Consider the following 18,543-nt stretch of genomic DNA (forward strand, 5'->3'; position numbering starts at 1 on the left):
ATATGGCAGCTCAGGGGGTGTGGTGTTTGTTTTTCCAGAGAGCATTTCATTCCAATGTATTCTGTCTCTTTACTCCATAAAGCAATTACAGACCTGTGTGATTGTCTCCAAGCAAATGGATTAGACTTGCTCTTCCTTTCTTTCTAGGAGTGTTCTCTCCCTCTTCCCCTCTCCCTATCTCTTCCCCTTTTCACTCTTTTCTTGTGTTATCTTCTACTCTTGATCTCAGAAGAACGTTTTTGTTATAACCTGTCTTGTTTTGCCTCTCAGGTTCACTGCTGGCCTATAATACAACCTCCCACACAGACCAATCCTCACGACTGAGTGTCAAAGAAGGTAAGTTTGTTATTTGTGCACTTAAAATTTTCTTCTATACCAGACATGACACCATCCCATGCTGTTAAGATTGTTGCAGAAAACCAGCTTGCTTGTTCCACTCAACTTTTTCTAGCATACAGTCAAGAAGCCAGATATTTTTGCCATGGTGCTACCAGTTGTAAAAGTCCAATAAGGTTTTACAGTATCTTGTAATAATATCACAAAGATACAACTTGAGGTTGTCACTCCATACAGGAAAACATGTTGCTTTTAGAATAAAATGGGTGCTGCTTACTTTCAAAGCTGAAAGTTGAGAGTTTTCTCTGCTGAAAATAATGAAATGAAGATTTCAAGGATTCCAGCATGTCTACATTTAAAGGTTTTTTTCCCTGAGAAATTTTAGAAGCCAGGCACAGTCTCATGCCTGTAATCACAGCACTTTGGGAGGTGGAGGTGGATGGGTCACTTGAAGTCAGGAGTTCGAATGAAGATCAACCTAGCCAACATGGCAAAACCCCCATCCCTGCTAAAAATACAAAAATTAGCTGGGTGTGGTGGCAGGCACCTGTAATCCCAGCTACTCAGGAGACTGAGACATGAGAATTGCTTGAACCCAGGAGGCAGAGGCTGCAGTAAGCCAAGATTGTGCCACTGCATTCCAGCCTAGGTGACAGAGCGAGACTCTGTCTCAAAAAAAAAAAAAAAGAAAGAAAGAAAAAGAAATTTTAGCAATGGCATTCAGTTTTAAAGTGGTGGCTTAAGGATTTGGTCAGGTTTAGTTTGGTTTGGTTTGGTTGAGAGAGAAAGAAAACTGCCTCAGCAAATGATTTTTGCCAATGAAGATTTTAGTAACAATAGCATTTCTCAGCGTCTTTGTGAAATGTCATGAGGAGTGGTTCAGATACTGTGTTAGATTTCAGGAATTTAAACAAGTGAATAATTCACGGTACCTGGCTTAAAGGAGAAAAAACGTAAATAACTAATGATTAGGAACCAGAGATAGACTGGAAAAAATATTTTCATGGTAAAGCAAAAATTCCACAAAGGAGGGGACTTTTGAATAGGAGCGTGAAGAATAGTAAGAGTATGGCAGGCACCCTGTCCTCCTTGGCTCGCTCTCTGTGCCTAGTTTTTCTTTAACTCATCCTCCCCGTAATACAGAAGGAAGGCAGCAGCTTTCAGGATCAGTTACATATAGCACAGCACGGCATAACCTTTCAAAGGAACATAAGGATCTTCTAAGGGAAGAGACCACTTGGCTCAAAATCCACATGGGTTATGAAGAAAACAGAGACCCAAAGACACTAGCTGGGTGTCTTGTCCAAGGTTACAGCTTTGATCATATAGCACTTTATGTTTCATTTTAACAATTTATAATTTAGTAATGACCAGAAATCTGCTTTTAAACATTTGTGTTTTTCATTTGCTTCCTTCTCTCCTATCCCACCCTGAGCCAGTCCTGTTTCTGCTACTGTTTTTCCTTTCCAAAATAGATTTATTGAATTTTGTCATGAAAACTGAATTTCTATGGATTCATTCTACATTGTGAGTCACACTTCACTTGATGACCTATTTTAATGTGCTGTTGCAGATGTCTATAAGAGGGAAAATATATTTTAGTGGCAAACGCATTAGATTGAAGGTCAGGGCACCCTTGGCTTACTGTGAAAAAATCATTTCATGCCCTGAACCTCAGTTTCCCATCAAATGAAGGGGAGGAACTCGGTCAGTAAGAGTCCAGCCCTGACTTTGGAGCTCTTGGCTTCTAAGGAGATGACAGGAGCCACGTTGCTGCGAGGGCTCAGGAGCCACTGTCTTTGATTTATTTTACATATTGAGTTTTATTTCATTTGCAGATAGGGATCCACTTTTTGGAAGGAAGGAAAAAAGAAGGGGAAAAATGACTAGAGGGAGAGAGAGAGGGAGGGAAGGAAGGGAAGGGACGGAAGATAGGGAGGAAGGAAAGCAAGGATATAAGGAAGGGAAAAAGGAAGGAAGGGAAGGAGGGAGGGAGGGATGGGAGGAGCCCTAACCTCTGAACTGCTGAATTTGGATTTTTGTAAGTTCCTCCAACTCTTCCAGGCTACAACCTGCTACCAACATCAGAATTAGCCAAAGAGGCTCTGAGGCAGAGCCAAAGAAGGAGTTTCTGATATTGGGCTTCCGATACAGGTTTTAGTTTAGAAACTGGTTTATCCAAGTTGAACTGTATTGCCAACCACCGCCTTGCTCCTCCTCCACGGGTCTTATTGTTCAGCCCTGTCCTCTACCTGCCATACACATTTCCTTCCCGTGGCCCTTTTGTGTACAGGAAGTACCTTTGTAACACTGCTGGCTCAGTCAGGCTTATTGCAGGAGCAGCTCCCTCTTGCTGGGTAGCAACCCCTCTTCTGAAGTGAATTAACTGTAGTATCCAGGCAAACGCACGCTGCCGGGATTTCATTCAGGTGGTGCCGGCATTTATCTCCCAGCATCGGGCCTGGCCTCTAGAGACGATTAAGCCTGCGCTTTGCAGGTGCATCTTTTGTCCCCAGTAAAGCTCTCCACTTGAGCTGTCTTGCTCCTCTATGCCTTCCCCTTGTGAGGTGGTCTGAATCTGTCTGAACGACCCCTCAAGCCACAAAATAAAGCACATTAGCAAGACAAAGCTAACCAAGCCCTCCCTCTCTCCCTCCCTGCCTCCTCCCCAACTCTCACTGGCTCTCCTGCTTCTCTCTAATCACTATCTATTAGCTATTAGAAGACATCAGGCAACCTTGGCTCCATCTTCTTTGAATGAGACACACACAGACCCAAACAAACCCAGAGTTCATCAAGAGCACCAGAGCTGTGTGTGTGTGTGTGTGTGTGTGTGTGTGTGTGTGTGAGTGCACATTGGTGCAATCCACAAAGCGCAGGTGCTGGCATCAAGCACAAAGCAAGGAAGTTGAGATTCTGTCTATTAATGTGTCTTCAAAGCACTTATCAAATTAAAATGGGTTTTTGCTTTAAAATTGTATAATCACCCTTCCAGCTTGTCTTTTGAAAATGGCTGCAATCTCTAGGGGTTATTTGTGCCCAGGAAGTAAGACTAGATTTCACAAATTAATTTAGAATAATCTTTAAGCCCCTTTAAATTAAGTATTCCATGGACATGGATTGGATTCAGCTAGTGTGGTTGTGCTGTCTCTACCTTTAGTTTATCAAGGCTAATGCACTTAAAAAAATAAATTAGGATGAAAGCTATTGTTATCCATTCACAATAGCAGGCAGAACTGTCATCTATAAAGGGTTTTAGACTATATCAGACACTTTCACATGCTTTGTTTGGAGCCTTGCACTGGGTCTTTGAATTAGATATTATTATCTCTATTTTGCAGACAAAGAAAGTGGGGTTCAGCCCTATTAAGTGACTCACTGAAGGGTACACAGCTACTCAATGGCAGAGCAAGGACTCAAACCAGGTCAGAGGATTACACTAAAAGCCCCTCACTTTCTGACAAATACAGCCTTTCCCTTCCAGCTGCCTTTCTGCAAAAGCGATACCTAGCCTAAATATAATATGGGCAAAAATGTGAATGTTTTGCATTACTTGAGTTCTGTCCATGCAGTTTTCCTACTGTCAGCTCCATCTTCATTCCTAAACTCTTCTCTTTTTCCAGAGGTGAACCAATACACAACTTACGCTTGGTATCAGCCCTTAGTACTGACAGCACAGAGCATCACCTGGAGATCTTTTAAAATACTGACTCTAGGACAAATATTGCAGGACTCCACTCATAGGAAGTGACTTGGTCAAGTTTATAGAGCCAGAAAGTCGATGGAGGTTACCGGGAGGGGCAGGGAGTGGAAATGAGGAGTTAGTTTTTAATGGGTAAGAGTTTCAGTTTGGGAAGGTGAAAAAGTTCTGGAGATGGGTGGTAGGGATCATTGCACAGCACTGTGAATGTACTTAAAGCCACTAAGTTGTACACTTAAAATGATTAAAATGATAAATTTTATGTTATATATTTTACTAAAATTTTTTAAATGCAAAAATTAAAAAAAAAATACTGATGCCCAAATGCCAAAAAAGGACCCATTAATTAAGAATCTCCAGGGGTGAGTCCTGGGCATTGGAAATAGTTTAAAGCTCTCAGGTTATTTCTGTAAGCCAAGCTAGAGAAGCCTGCTTTATAGAACAGAGACGAACTAGAGAGAAATGAAGTCCATGTTAGAGCTACTCCAGATTTTCTGGGAGATACACTGGGCAGTTGTCTGGCCCCAAATTGTCCTAGAAAAGGAAGAGCAGGCCCTACTGGTATATTGATAAAGGTGTAGGTAAGTGAAGAGACTGTCAATCTTGATTAGTTTTTCATCTTTGTCATTGATGACTGATTTTATTGATATTACTGATTTTGACAACTGTACATTAGTACATCTCAGAAATTTCTTTCTGACATGTCTTCATTCACCCCTCTAAAAAGTAGATATGGTGTTGGTAACATGATTTTACAGGGAGGACACAGGGATTGTAGAAGCTAAGGGGCCTTTTCAAGTATATGAGAGTCCTGGAGCCAGGGCTACTGACTTTCCACACCTTGTTCTCTCCAGTCTTCCAGGCTGCAGATGTGCCTGTGTCTGCCCTGGTCCCAGATCAGAGCTTCAGTGTGTTTTTCTGGGCAAACCCTGCCGGAGGCCTTCCCAGCACACTCAGCTGGCCCAGCAGCGTGCAAGAATCAGCACATCTCCTCCTCAGAGCTGCTTTGCATGCCTAAGCCCTCATTTCCTTAGTTCCTCCTGCTGAATCTGTTTAAATACCTCTGACTCTCCAAAAGACAGAGGATATTGAGTTCCTTGTTTATTAACTCCTGGAACTCATCAACCCTCCAAGGGCCTGTGGAGCATTGAGCTTCAAGCCCCAGCCTGGAGCCTTTCAGGACTGCCATTGAACGTGGAAACCAAAAACCGCGGCCCCACTGCAGGCAGAATGGCCATCTCCAGCCATTGCCTTGGATAATGGATAAAAAGTCTGTCTGCTTGCATGCTAAGTATGGAAAAGAGAGGGGAGAAACTACCTTTCTGTGTCCCTTAGAGTGAGATGCCTGGCTGGCGCTGAAGCCCATGTTAACGAGAGCCCGGCTTCTCTCCAGGAGAGTCCCAGGTGGCAGGAGCCATGCACATGGTAACAACAGCTTTTTGGCAGCCCGGTGTGGTTTGCCAAGCACTTTCCTATCCATTATCCCATTTTTGCCATCACCATGAGAGGACGAGGCTGGTAGTAGTATTATCCCCCTTCTCTAGATAATGAAAACAAGGCACAGAGGGAATACAGGGGTCCTTAGAAGTCACCCAGGTCGTGGGGCAGAGCCAGACTCAAGTCTGGGCCTTTGGTGTGTTCTGTGCTTCCTCTAGGCTGCTTTTGGAATCATTATCTCAGCATTCTTCATTCAGGCATCTGACAACATCTTAAGGATTCTTTAACTAATACTCTCAATTTACCCAAGGCGAGCATTGGACTCCTATTTCGACTTTATAGCATACTGATTAAAAACTCGGGCTCTGGACTCAAACAGACTGTGACCTGGACAAGGCATTTTTCTGCCTCAGTTTCCTCATGCGTAAATGAGGATAATTGTAGTGGTCCTTCAAGGGATGGGTAAAACTCATACATCAGCACAATGTCTGACACATCAATAAGTGCTCAGTAAAAGTTATAATGATAGTAAATTGTTCTAATTTATTATAGTAAAAATTATAGTAATTAACATTATTATTGAAAACTAATAACAATATTTTTGAGGGTTTATCAGATGTTAACACTGTACCATGGGTTGTGAAGGATACTATGCATAGGTAGCCAAACTGCTTTAAAATTTATTAGGGGGCCGGACGTGGTGGCTGACGTCTGTAATCCCTGCACTTTGGGAGGCTGAGGCGGTTAGATCACCTGAGGTCAGAAGTTCGAGACCAGCTTGGCCAACATGGTGAAACCCCATCTCTACTAAAAATAAAAAATTAGCCAGGTGTTGTGGCATGCATCTGTAGTCCAGCTACTTGGGAGGCTGAGGCAAGAGAATCACTTGAACCCAGGAGGCAGAGGGTGCAGTGAGCAGAGATCATGCCAATGCACTTCAGCCTGGGTGACAGAGAGAGAGACTCTGTCTCAAAACAACAACAACAACAAATTTATTAGGGAAACAAACCTATGAAATATGAAGGAAATATAAAACTGTATGTAATCAAAATACAACAATGCATGCTATACACAAGAAGTAATAATGTGAGTATCCTTAATACTCAAGCCGAACATGCTTTCCAAATCCCTTGTAGAATGGAAGAGATCTGAGGCCAGAGAAGGTGTGGACCCAGCCACTGTCACACAGGGAGTGAAGACAGATATATACATTTATTTCTATGTAGGCAGATATTGCAGATACCTGGTACCTTAGTCAGGAATAGAGCTAAATTCTGTGATTCACGCTCTCCTCCATTCATTCATTTCTTTCTTATGAAGAATCTTCTCTGTGTAGAGTACCAGGCTGAGCCCTAAAACTATGGTGAACACAGCATAGCACCTACCCTCAAGCAAGTTCTAGGCAAACAGAGAGACAGACAGCTAAGTACATAAGGAACTGCTGCACTCTGGAGTGGGGGCAATTCACATGTATCACCACGTCTTTCTATTTCCCCTGCATTTACCTCCTTTATGGATGTCCTTTATGGTTTTAGAGGTCATAGTGAAAGACGGAGGCCTCTAGCAAGATGCAGCATGGCAGAGCTGGAACTAGATATTGAAGCAAAGGGAAGGAGGAAGGCACCAAGGAAACCAGTGTGCTTGCTGGGGTGGGTGTGTGGGGACCACGGTGCGGGGCAACTGTGTGGGTTTTCTGGTTGAATTTTGGAGACGGGAGCCCAGGTGAGCCCTTGCAGGAATAACCAAGGCCTGGGTATTTGACGCGGGTTTCAGGAAGAGAGCGTGGGGTAGAACCTGCATACTATGGCTTCCTGGAATCTGGAAAACTGGGTGCAGTTAGAAATTTCATCGTGAGACAGGAAGCTCAGCGAAGGAGCCGAGAGCCAGGGACTTGTGTCAAAATAATCTGGCCAGGGAGGGTAGCGTAGGTGGGCATGGAGCTGAAATAAGACTGACCATGAATTAATGATTGTTAAAGCAAGGAGATGGGGCCACAGAGTTCATTTGACTTTTCTCTCTACTGTTATATATCACTGAATTTTTCCATAACTCGAAAGATGCCCCAAGACATCTCTGCCTTGTTTCTCTGGGGGAACGCGTCTCGGAGTAGCCATCTTTGTTCCTTGCACTGTGCACTGCCTGTGTCAGGCCTGAGCGGGGCCGATGAGCTCCCGGGTGCAGCACTTGGGAGGGCGCGCATTTGGCAGCCTTGCATGTGTGTCTGTGCGGGAGGGTGCGAGCTGGTGCTCAGTGTAGACATGGGCTGTGTGTGTGTTGCCTTGTAGAGCGCAGCATATTGGGGGTTGTTCTGGAACATGTGTACCCGAAGGAAAACGCCTGTAATACTGTGAGGTAATCTCCTGTTATTTTTAGGGAGTAAATAACATCTCTCATGCAGCAGGTTGTGTGGCCCTGCAGGCTCCATCTACGTCTGTGCACACACACTTCAAATTGGAGGGTATCGCGGCCTCACAGGAGAGCCTGTGAAGAACATTGTCATTATATGTTCTTCCTTTATGATGAAATGCCCCTAAGCCATTCCTAGCAAAAGCAGGGATGCCTGTGGGATGTCTGTGTGCGTGTGCGTGTGCATTTGCGTGTGTGTGTGCACGTGCGCGTGCGCTCACGTGTATGCTGTTTCTGTGGTCCAAAGGCAAGATTTATGATTATGGGATAGACAGTAGTTTGCTCTCTCCATTTTATTTTTTAAAAACTGTTTTCCTTTGAAATTCCGGAGTTAATGTTCTGTCTGCTTTCTATCTGACCCTATTCTGGGGGATTGCATGTATTTTTTTTTTTTTCACAAGACAGAGATTAAGAGAGAGAGAGAGAGAGAGAGAGAGAGAGAGAAAGAACGAGGGTGAGAGAGAGAAACAGAGACCGGGGGAGGAGGGAGAGCAACAGAACTGGAAACAAAGACTCGTTGTCTCTGAGCTGGAGCAGGCAGGAAACCCCAATCCCTCGGGAATTTAGCCAGCCCGCCCTGTCCTGGAGTCAGACTCCAGCTCTCTGAATTCAATTTGACAGCTTGTCTGGGACACTTTCTAAGTAACCATTATCCTTCCTTTCTCTAAGTAAAAGGACTGTTATTTCTTTTCGTGGGTGTGCTGTGCGCACTGCTATTGCACACGTGTGGCTTACACAGTGACTAGGACACACTTTCCTCAAATTATTGGAAACAGTTAGCCTGTTTCCTAAGACAAGTGTAAATCTGTTCCAGGATAATGAGACGAACGACTGAGTATTGGTCCACTGCCTTATTAGAGGTGGGCCTATTCCATCAGAGGAGGAATTTTGTGTATGTAGGTTTTACTTCTCCTAGCCCAGCAGTCTTCTGTCTTGCGAGACTGGAAGTGTCTTGAAGGGAGGGACTATTGGATGGATGGGTGAAAATAACAGGCAAAGTACCTTAAATACTCCCCGGCAGTTTGGTGTAGAACTAACCCTTCAAGATGTTTCTACAAGGTGGATGTTTTGGCTCTGCGCACTGCAGCTGCTGGCATGGCGCTGCCTGTAGTGGTTGGGCCAAGAGGGGGCTGTGGCGCCATCATCCTGTGATTGAAATCTGCTCTTTATGAATCTTGCCTCCTTGCTCAAGGATGGGACTGATGATGACTTCCAAGGAACCACCCTGGGGTTCCATGCAATGGAAATTTAGGGCAGGGCAGAGAGAAAGGCAGCCTGTCTCAAAAACAAAACAGAATAAGGGTGGGGGTAGATAAATTCAACAAATTTAATAAATTTATTATTTGAGAGAAATAAAGTTTCCCTCAAATAATTTCATGGGTCTATCAGTTTCATGGGTAATCCTCTGCCTCTGTAAGCTTCATGGACCCATGGTTGCCAAGAAGAAATAAGGGATGTCAAAATCAGCTTAAAGCATCTTAAAGACACTTCCAGAATGCTCTGGCTGCCCCATTCTGCCCCATGTGCCTCATAAATTCGCCTGTGCCCTTGGTAGATAAAGGAATGAGGACGACGTTGGAGCTGAGCACTTGTGTTCTTAGAATCATCTTCTTCCATTGCTCTGGAATGTCCCGCCCCTGTACTGCCCCAGCGTTGACAGCCAGGGCTTCATCCCAATGCTTAACTGGAGAAGAAAGGCACCTTCCTGCTCTGAGTCTGCTTCCTTCCTGCCACTACAGAGCTCGCCTCTTCTCATCCCCGTGCCAGAAGGTACCAGGTCAGGCAATGCTTCTGGCTGCCCAGAAGTTCCCATTTTGCCCTTTCTGCCCTCCCTGGGCTGTCTTTGGTCTTTCTGCTTACCGGAGCTGCTCTTAGATGCACTCTGGAGAAATCAAGATCCTCCTAGGCGCCCATATGCTCTGCAACATTAATGATGGTGACAGTGAATGCATGAGCCCTGCTACATTTTAGTAAAGGAAAATGACATTAGGTAAACCTCAAAGTGGAGCAGGGACTTGGTGCTGGGCTGTAGGAATGGTGCTGGGGACCTCCAGAGCACCCTCCCCATTGGTTCCCATTGGACTGAGCCCAATGACTCCTCCTGCATTGCCAGGGAGGGGCCTTCATGACCCTGAGTGCTGGATGGGGAAGATCTCCACTACAGTTCTCAGTGGCAGTTCACATCCACTGAGTGGGCCATTTGGGTTTTGCATGTTTTCTAATTTATCTGCAGACTCTGGCCTGTTACTATTTTAGGCCTGCCATCTCTACCAAGTTTCACCTTGACACTGCTCACTCATCCCACTCCAGACAACAGTAAAGACTCTAAATGCAGTTGGCCTCGCTTGATGCAGCTCTATTACCATTGCTTGATTTGTAATAGAAATTAGAAGTGATCCCCATTGGCTGTTTTGAGGAGAAGAGCCCCAAAATACTTCAAAAAAAAAAAAGGGAAGTTAGGTCCACAGTGCCCTACTGGGGGCCACCTCAGTACAGAGTATTCCAAATGTGTTTGTTCTGCCTAATATACTGATTTAGAAATTCCACTACAGGGACGTTATTTGAGGGGATTGGTAGCTAGAAGGTATTTAAAAGAAACTTGTTTAGTCCATGTTCATCAACCAAATTCTTTCTTTCATCTATCTGGAGAGAGAGAGAGACAGAGAGAGACAGAAAGAGAGAGAGAGAGAGAGAGAGAGAGAAAGCTTCTTTTGTGCCAGACAGAGATCTATGAGTTTGGGGCATCTTCTAGTGAAAGGCCAATATATAGGAAGCATCATTTGTTATTTTAGTATAAAAACCTTTCTAATCTCTTTTTATAGATTTAATAACTGTCTCTTCAGAAGCCCTTATCTAAGATATTAAAGAACTTATTTCTCATGAAATATCCTTTTTGGAGAAAAGAAAGTCTTTGAGGAGGAACTATGGAGGCTAGAAACCCTAACCAGGATGTGAGCAGGCTTTTTTTTTTTCCTGATCTCAGGGGTCTATAAGATCAAGAAGTTTAACATGGGTCAGGTGCAGTGGCTCACGTCTGTAATCCCAGCCCTTTGGGAGGCCAAGGCGGAAAGATCACTTGAACTCAGGAGTTCAAGATCAGCTTAGGCAACATAGCGAGAGTCCATCTCTACATAAAATAAAAAAAATTATCCAGGCATGGTGGCACGTGCCTGTAATCCCAGCTATTTGGGAGGCTGAGGCATGAGAATCGCTTGAGCCTGGGAGGTCGAAGCTGCAGTGAGCCAAGATTGCGCCACTTCCCTCCAGCCTGAGTGACGGAGCAAGGCCCATCTCAAATAAAAATGAAAAAAAGAGGCCTAACATGCCTCTTTGATGTTTATATTCTTGTCTTTGGCATATTCTAAAGAAAAAAATGATAAAATTAAGTGAGACAATTACTTTATCTGTCAAAATCCAACACACTCTTTGAAACCCCATTGAAGTCCTGTCTGCCTCGAGATACTTTTTTCTTCCTCCTCCCGACTACATTCTCTCCTCCCAGCCTCACCTCATTCACAGGCTATTTATGGACCTAATTACAGATTACCTTGTGGTCTTTAATTGTGAGTTTTCTCCTGGTTCTTTTCTTCCAGCCCTGTATATATTCAGTAAATGCCATTGAATATTTACTCAATCCTGCTCCAATCAAGGAAAAACCAGAAGAAATTAGCTTTGGTTGACACAGGAAAAATTAACTTCTTATCTCTCATGAACTAAACTCTGAAAAAGAGTATCAGCTAGCATTCTGTAGGACACTTTGGAGTATAGACCACATTTTCATATACACAATCTCATCTATTCTCAAAAGACTCCTGTGACGATCCAATGTGCTATTTGCTTTTCCAAACTCTTAAATTTAGGAATAATCACACCACTCTCTCCCACCCCTGCCAAGTATCTACCTTTTACAGAGAGGTTCACTAAGAGGTTCAGAGAGGTTAAGTCATTTGCCTTAGACCACACAGCTTATAACTGATGGAGATGAGAGGCAAAGCAAGGAGTTCTGACCCCCAGCCCAGAGTTCTTTCCTTTGCAATGAGCCATTTCCCTGTATGGAATGGATTCATGAGAAATTATGGAATTTCTTCCCATGAAGATCTTTAAGAGCCCTTAGTAACATCACAAACAGTCCTATGCTTGATCAGTGTTAGGTATCACTCTTCCAAAGAGATGAAGAACATTCTTGGTATCATTTTGAGAAATCTTTGAGCTTACGAAGTCTTTGGCCTTTTTGGCCTATCTTCAAAATAATTATCAGTCCTGCCCAGTATCCTAGAGGAGGGTAGAGAAAGGCAGTTTTTTGCTATGAGTCATATTTTCAATTTCTATTAAAATTCTTACATGGCCACATATGCTTTCTCTCAGGCTTTGGGCCTCTGGGCCTGTGCTAATTTGCATGTCTGGTTTAGATAATGTCTGAGGTCCTTCCAGTCTGAAAAGGAGCCTCTGATTCTATGATATAATAAGTGAGACCACATTCCACCTACCAAGACTCAATGGTTCTTTTTCTTTTAACTACTGTGCTCTGTCTGATGTGTGGATGCATGGCTCAGGGACTGAAGGTTTTCATGCCCACCTGCCAGGACACAAAAGAAGGAGTGCTCCTTCAGGACGAACTCACCTGTTCGCTTCTGCTACGCTGACCCTCTACGCTGCCAGACTTTCTGCTACACTGCTTGTCCTTTCCTGCAAAGCACTTCAGACAGAGGTCAAAAGGCAAATCATGGGAAGTGTTGGGATTTCATGTTTCTTGATCTGAATGGCTGTTTGAATTCAACGTGAATCCACGACCATAGACTTGATAATCACCTGATTCAAGGTCAGGCGCGGTGGCTCACGCCTGTAATCCCAGCACTTTGGGAGGCCTAGGTGGGTGGATCACGAGGTCAAGAGATCGAGACCATCCTGGTCAACGTGGTGAAACCCCGTCTCTACTAAAAATACAAAAAATTAGCTGGGCGTGGTGGCGCGTGCCTGTAATCCCAGCTACTCAGGAGGCTGAGGCAGGAGAATTGCCTGAACCCAGGAGGCGGAGGTTGCGGTGAGCCGAGATTGCACCATTGCACTCCAGCCTGGGTAACAAGAGCGAAACTCTGTCTTAAAAAAAAAAAAAAAAAAAAATCACCTGATTCAAAATATGCAAAAAGTGGCTGAGTCTTTAAAGGATGGGATTTATCTTACCTTTCACCATTCCTCTCCCAAACATCAAAGAGATGCTGTCAAGTTTCTTAGCTAGCTTTGCCATCCTACAACATAAAGCAACTCTCACTCATAAAAAAACTAATTAAAAGGAATTGGCTTTCCTGAGGGTCTTTGAGACCAATGTCGGACCATCTAGTCACCTTTCAAAATAAAATTATGGAACTATGTAGAGCTCTATTTTCATAATGTTAGACAGATGAAGTCTTTGTTCAAATTATATATTTTCAGGGAAGCCCTCCCGTCCCTGCACTGCCTACTTCTCTCCCCTGGTTTTATCTTCTCCATAGCATTCATCACCTTCTAATATACAACATAATTTACTATTTGTTTTGAATGTCAGCTCCACAGAGGAAGGATGTTTGTCTGGCTGTTGTTGTATTCTCAACACACAGAAGTGTCTGGCAAGATAGTAGACATTCAGTAAAACTTGGTTGAATGAAGAAATGTGTGGTGGGACATAAGGCATTGATTAAATCCAGTAAGTTGGTGACGGCGCACGACAAGAACGAGTTTTTGAGAGAAACAAAGGTGATTAAGACATAGTCCCTCTCTTCCTAAAGACGATCACCTAGCGAGGGACACAAGTGTACAAAGAATTGCACTCGAAGGCTAAGCAGGACACAGGCAATAGATACAAGACAACTCACTAGCGAGCCTAGACCTGCACAACCTTGAAAGCAAAGGATACACAAGCTGACTGTTACGCAGACACAAGAATGTATCCCCTATGGCCAAGGAGAAGAAGGGCAACCTTGCTGTGAACATTGCAACCTAACAGGGTCGGAGCAGGGCAGAGGGGGTTGCACAGAGACTGCCTCTCATTTATCCTCAAGCCTGATTACCTAAGTGAACTGTTATGTTTTCTTTTTCCTACCTGGAATCCTCCTAAACCAAAGGCAGATTTGATCTAAGAAGTATGCAATTTAGTTGCGTCTACATGGCCCAATATGGAAGGACGTTTTGGCGAACCCCCAGTTAATCCAGCCAGTATGAATTATGAATTGCTTTGCCACATAAGGCTGGCCCAAAAATCCCACTTTGAGGCCTTATCAAAATAAATAGGTCATTTAGACATCTGTGTCACTTAGACACAGAGCCTGTGGGAGAAATGAAATAGAAGAAGGGCCCAGGCTCAGCAGGGAGCCTTACATGGCTGTGGCAAGGCTGTGCCCAGCAAATGTGCCACTTCACTCTCCACGCTTTTCATATTTGAAAACCAGCCATTTCTTCCAAGTCTTTTTCTCCCAGGTCTTTTTTTCCCTTTGTCCATCTAATATTTTCAACAGTACCTCCATTATGCTCCACACAGCAGGGTCGGCTCTGAGGCGGAGGGGCTGTTGGATTCCAGGACAAGATCCTTGAGCAAAGGAAATCTGATCCAGGATGTTTTTTCCCTGTGAGTTCCAAGTTTGGGGAAAGCGTTCCCTGGATATTCTCCTTCTCCCAAGGTCTCAGCGGATGCCAAGCTCCTCTGTTGCTCTTTAGGATGTAAGATGCCACCGAGGCGAAGGTTGAGGAGCCCCTCTAGAATGGTGGGATGCAGTGAGGACTCAGCCCTGAGCTTCAAGGCCAGGTGAGCAGTGACTCTGGCAGCTGACAGTGGGGCAGGAAGGAGGATGCTGGGTAATGCCTGGGCCTCACATCCAGGCAGACCACCCATAGCCATCAACCCTCCCTGTCTTCTGGGATGGGGTTTCTCAAACTAGGGTCCAAGATAATGATCCACCTCTTCTTTTAAAAGAGAGCCATTTTTGTTTTTCTTTTTTTGGTTTTTGGATTTTTTTTTTTTTTTTTTTTTTTTTTTTTTTGCTTTAGAGACAGTGTCTCACTCTGTCAGACAGGCTGGAATGCATTATGGTAATCATAGCTCACTGCGGCCTTGAACTTCTGGACTCAAGTGATCCTCCCACCTTAGCCTCCCAAAGTGCTGGGATTACAGACATGAGCCACTACAGCCATCCTGAGACCACACTTTGTTTAAATTTGGGAATCACTGATCCAGGAGAACAGGAATAAAACTGTCCTTTCTCCTTTATAGACCCCGGGCTTCTCTTCCTTTCCAAGACCTTTCTCAATGAGCTTGCTAACCTCATCCCACCAAGAGTAACTGGTAGAGGTGCCAGCAAGATTGAATAGACTACACGTATACGGCATGTATTTTAAAAATCACCATTCATCACACGCTTATTTAATCCTCATAGCAATTGTATAAAGCACTTGTTATTAATGCTTTTCAGAGAAGCAGCACTAAAGGTTCAAAGCAGCAGAGCAATATGACCAAGGTCACTCCACAAGGCCAATGGCAGAGCTGGGATTTGAAACCCAGGTTAACTGATTCTAAGTGCCATCTCCTAACTGCCAAAATAATCCCCAGGCCCACCAGAGAGGAAGAATAGCTTCACGATGGCATCCTAAGCCTTGCGGATACTTTGCCTCAGAGCAGGGCTGAGGGCAGAGACTGTAGCAGAGGAGAAGCTGGTCCTAAGTTGTGGGTTGGGAAGGTTTGGGCAGCAGAGCAGGTCCCACAATCGGGGCGCAGGATGAAGGAGTGCTTGCAGAAGAGCAGCTTGTGCAAGGTTGGTGGCTGGGAGAGGGCTGCTCCTCCCCAAAGACTCGACCTGTTAGAAGCACAGGACCTCTGAAGGAGAAGCGGTTTTAGAGGGTCACCTAGTCCAGCCCTCTAGCAGTACATGTCATAACCTGTCGGATAGCCCAACAACAAAGACCACTACAGGGTTCTTCCCTGTGAGAGTCTGGGAGTGAATCCTCCTCCTTGTGGGCGTGGCTCTCTTGGGAAGTGGAGGGCTTTGCGTCTCAGGGCTACCATTGATTTGAGCGCTTCTCCTGTGCATCCTCACTCTTTCAAGAAAGGAGGTCTGGATCTGGCTACCAGAGGCCCCTGTTCTGCTGGGAGCATGAGCAGTCTTGCCCACTGCTTGGCTGAAAGGTCTGCATTCAGAAGTCAGGCTTACCAAGGATAAACAGGGTTAGGTGCTGCCAGCCTTCTCAGCAGCAACCAGAAATTCAATGAGAAGTTTCAGGGAAAATTCATCATTTTCCACCCAGTCATTGAGAGCAAGGTTTTATGACATGGGGGATGAAGAGAGAGGCTTTTGTGGGCTGGTGTCGCTGTGTTGCTGGCCTCCGGTCAGGTCACAACGAGGTGGAGTGTTGCCTGCCAGCAGGGACGTTTGGGCCTTCAGACAGCTGAGGCATCAGAGTAGAAGGAAATATCTTACCAGAGATGTTTGGCTGTATTTCTAGGACCAGGTAAAAAGCTTCACACAGGAGCTGAGTTAACACTGGTATGTCTATGAGAGGGTCATGTCCAGAAACAGCTTTCCCCTTCCAACAGAGACTTTACAGAAAAAAAATCTCCATGCTCATATTTCTGTACCCTGGGAGGCTCTCCTGGAATCTAAGAGGCCATTTAGTGTCAAATTCAGCCCCACCAAGCATCACATAATGGTGATACTGTTAAGGCCATCATATATATGAGGCTGAATTATCCACAATGGCTGGCAATGTCTTCATTCTCCAGACTGAAGGCTCCGGCCTCTTTGCTTTGGCAAGAGTTGATCTCAGGACTACCTGAAACCAGAAACTCCAGGCAAAGCTCTTTGGGTCACTCTTCTGAAAAGGAATCACACTAAGATCTGTCGTCTTGGTACTCTGTAAAACCAAGGTGTCAGCCTTCACCACAGTGAAAAGCGAGTTGTCAGAAGCAGGGTGTGATCATCTGCTGATTAAGCCATCTGCCACCACGGAGAAGGACAGAAATCATTAACTGGTGCACTGGTGCCCCCGGCCACATTTACACACTGGGCCTTTGGCTGCCACCTCAAGTTCGTCTTTCCAGAAGTCAGTTCTCGGGAGGCAGACTCCAGGCACCACATTCAGGAGGGCCTCCATGCATGCTCAGGGTTCTTCTCATAGCAGGCAAACCCCAGCTGAGCCCCACTCCATGTGCTGATGGGCAGTCTGTGGGACTGGTGTGGGTCTCTGCAAGGGGGTTTGTGCAGGGATGTGAGCCACTGGGCCAGCTCCCTGCTCCAGGCTTTTGCATTCCAGTTATAGATATACTTCTGTGTGTATGTCAGGGACTAGAGATGACCACACTGCTAAATTTTTCTTGAGTAACTTTTAGTAGAAAAAAAAATGAACCCTCACTTCAGCAATGACATTGTTAAAAACACATACAATAAAATGCACACCACTTCACTAAGCAGCATTCAGGCCTTGACTTCCCTTTCGGAACAAGCTTTTAGCCTATGCCTCATGAATAGGTGGATTGTGGTCCACTCTACTCGGAGGGGACACAGGAGCTAGTCTGTACCCCTTAACACCCCAGATGGAAATCTTAAGCCCAGAGGCTTAATTTAGTGGAGAGATGTCAGGGTAGGAGCACTGGGTTCCCTTCGGCTAGTTATATCATGAACAATGAGAATAATTATGTATGTTTAGCAAGTAGGAGAAAATATTGGCCAAGTTTATTCATTCAATAAACACTTACAGTGCACCAGCTCTATGCGGGGCTCTGTTCTAAGTGCTTGGATATAGTTAACACAGCAGAGATCCCCACTCTTACGAACCTGATGTTTAGGAAGGAGGGGGACAAATGCAAATTAATCATTGATTAAATTATGTGATAAGTGGAAATGGAAGAGCAGAGGGGGATGAGGGAGTTGCGGGAGGAGGAAATTAATCTAGATTTGGGAGGCTGCCCAACGTGTTTCTGGGTCTGAATATTTTTTTGATCTATGACACAAATCATATGATTGATTGCTAACATGCACTGAGGCCACCTCTGTGCTGGGCACCATGCTGGGTGTTGACTCGGGTATCTCATTTAGTCTGCAAGCCTGCCCCAGTTCTTCGTACCCCTAGGGCAGAACGCTAAACCTTAGTTCCTGGCCTTCTGCATCTTCATGCTTTATCTTTGGAGCAGAAATTGCTCTGGAAATGCTGGTTTTAACTTAAATCTTACATTGACCAAACGTCTCCTTGAGCCTCAGAGCCTATGGAGTGCTTTTGTTAAACCCCAGAGCCAATGGGCTTAGGCTGTCCTTTAGCAGCCAGGTACCAGTAGGAGGATTTTCCATGCAAATGGTTGTGAATGAAAAAGAAATGAAAGGAAGGCCCGTGGTCTTTGGTACTCTGACTCCACAGGCTGCTAAGATGGACGTTGGCTAAAAGCACCAGCTTAGGGCATGGCCCGTCATTAATGACTCTATTAACTTCACAGTGAGAGCACAGTTCAGGCTGACTGCTGGGTGGCCTCTCTGTTTCTGTCACTTCTTTTTCATCTACGGGGGACTGTAGCACTGGTTGGGACTTCCAAAGTCCTGTTAGCCAGGCTTCTGCCATCAGGTGAGCCTGTGGGCACATTGCCCCATAAAGCTCTGCCTCCTTCCTTAGACCCTGGGGCATCACAGAAATATGGGGCTGCCAAGCCACTGCTC

At 44.9% G+C, this 18,543-nt stretch overlaps 1 protein-coding gene across 2 annotated transcripts in view; it reads left to right on the forward strand.

The window, feature by feature from the left end:
* The window catches only part of FLI1 (Fli-1 proto-oncogene, ETS transcription factor), a 117,200-nt gene that overhangs the window by 88,789 nt on the left and 9,868 nt on the right, over positions 1–18,543 (forward strand). For both annotated transcript variants that reach the window (XM_064375579.1, XM_021671243.2), the window contains exon 5: positions 271–336. In XM_064375579.1, the coding sequence (XP_064231649.1) occupies positions 271–336 (66 nt within the window). The remainder of the gene's footprint in view (positions 1–270; positions 337–18,543) is intronic.

This window comes from Aotus nancymaae, unplaced genomic scaffold (assembly GCF_030222135.1).
Source record: "Aotus nancymaae isolate 86718 unplaced genomic scaffold, 86718_ANA_hifiasm-v0.15.2.pri h1tg000012l, whole genome shotgun sequence".
Taxonomy (NCBI): Eukaryota; Metazoa; Chordata; class Mammalia; order Primates; family Aotidae; genus Aotus; species Aotus nancymaae.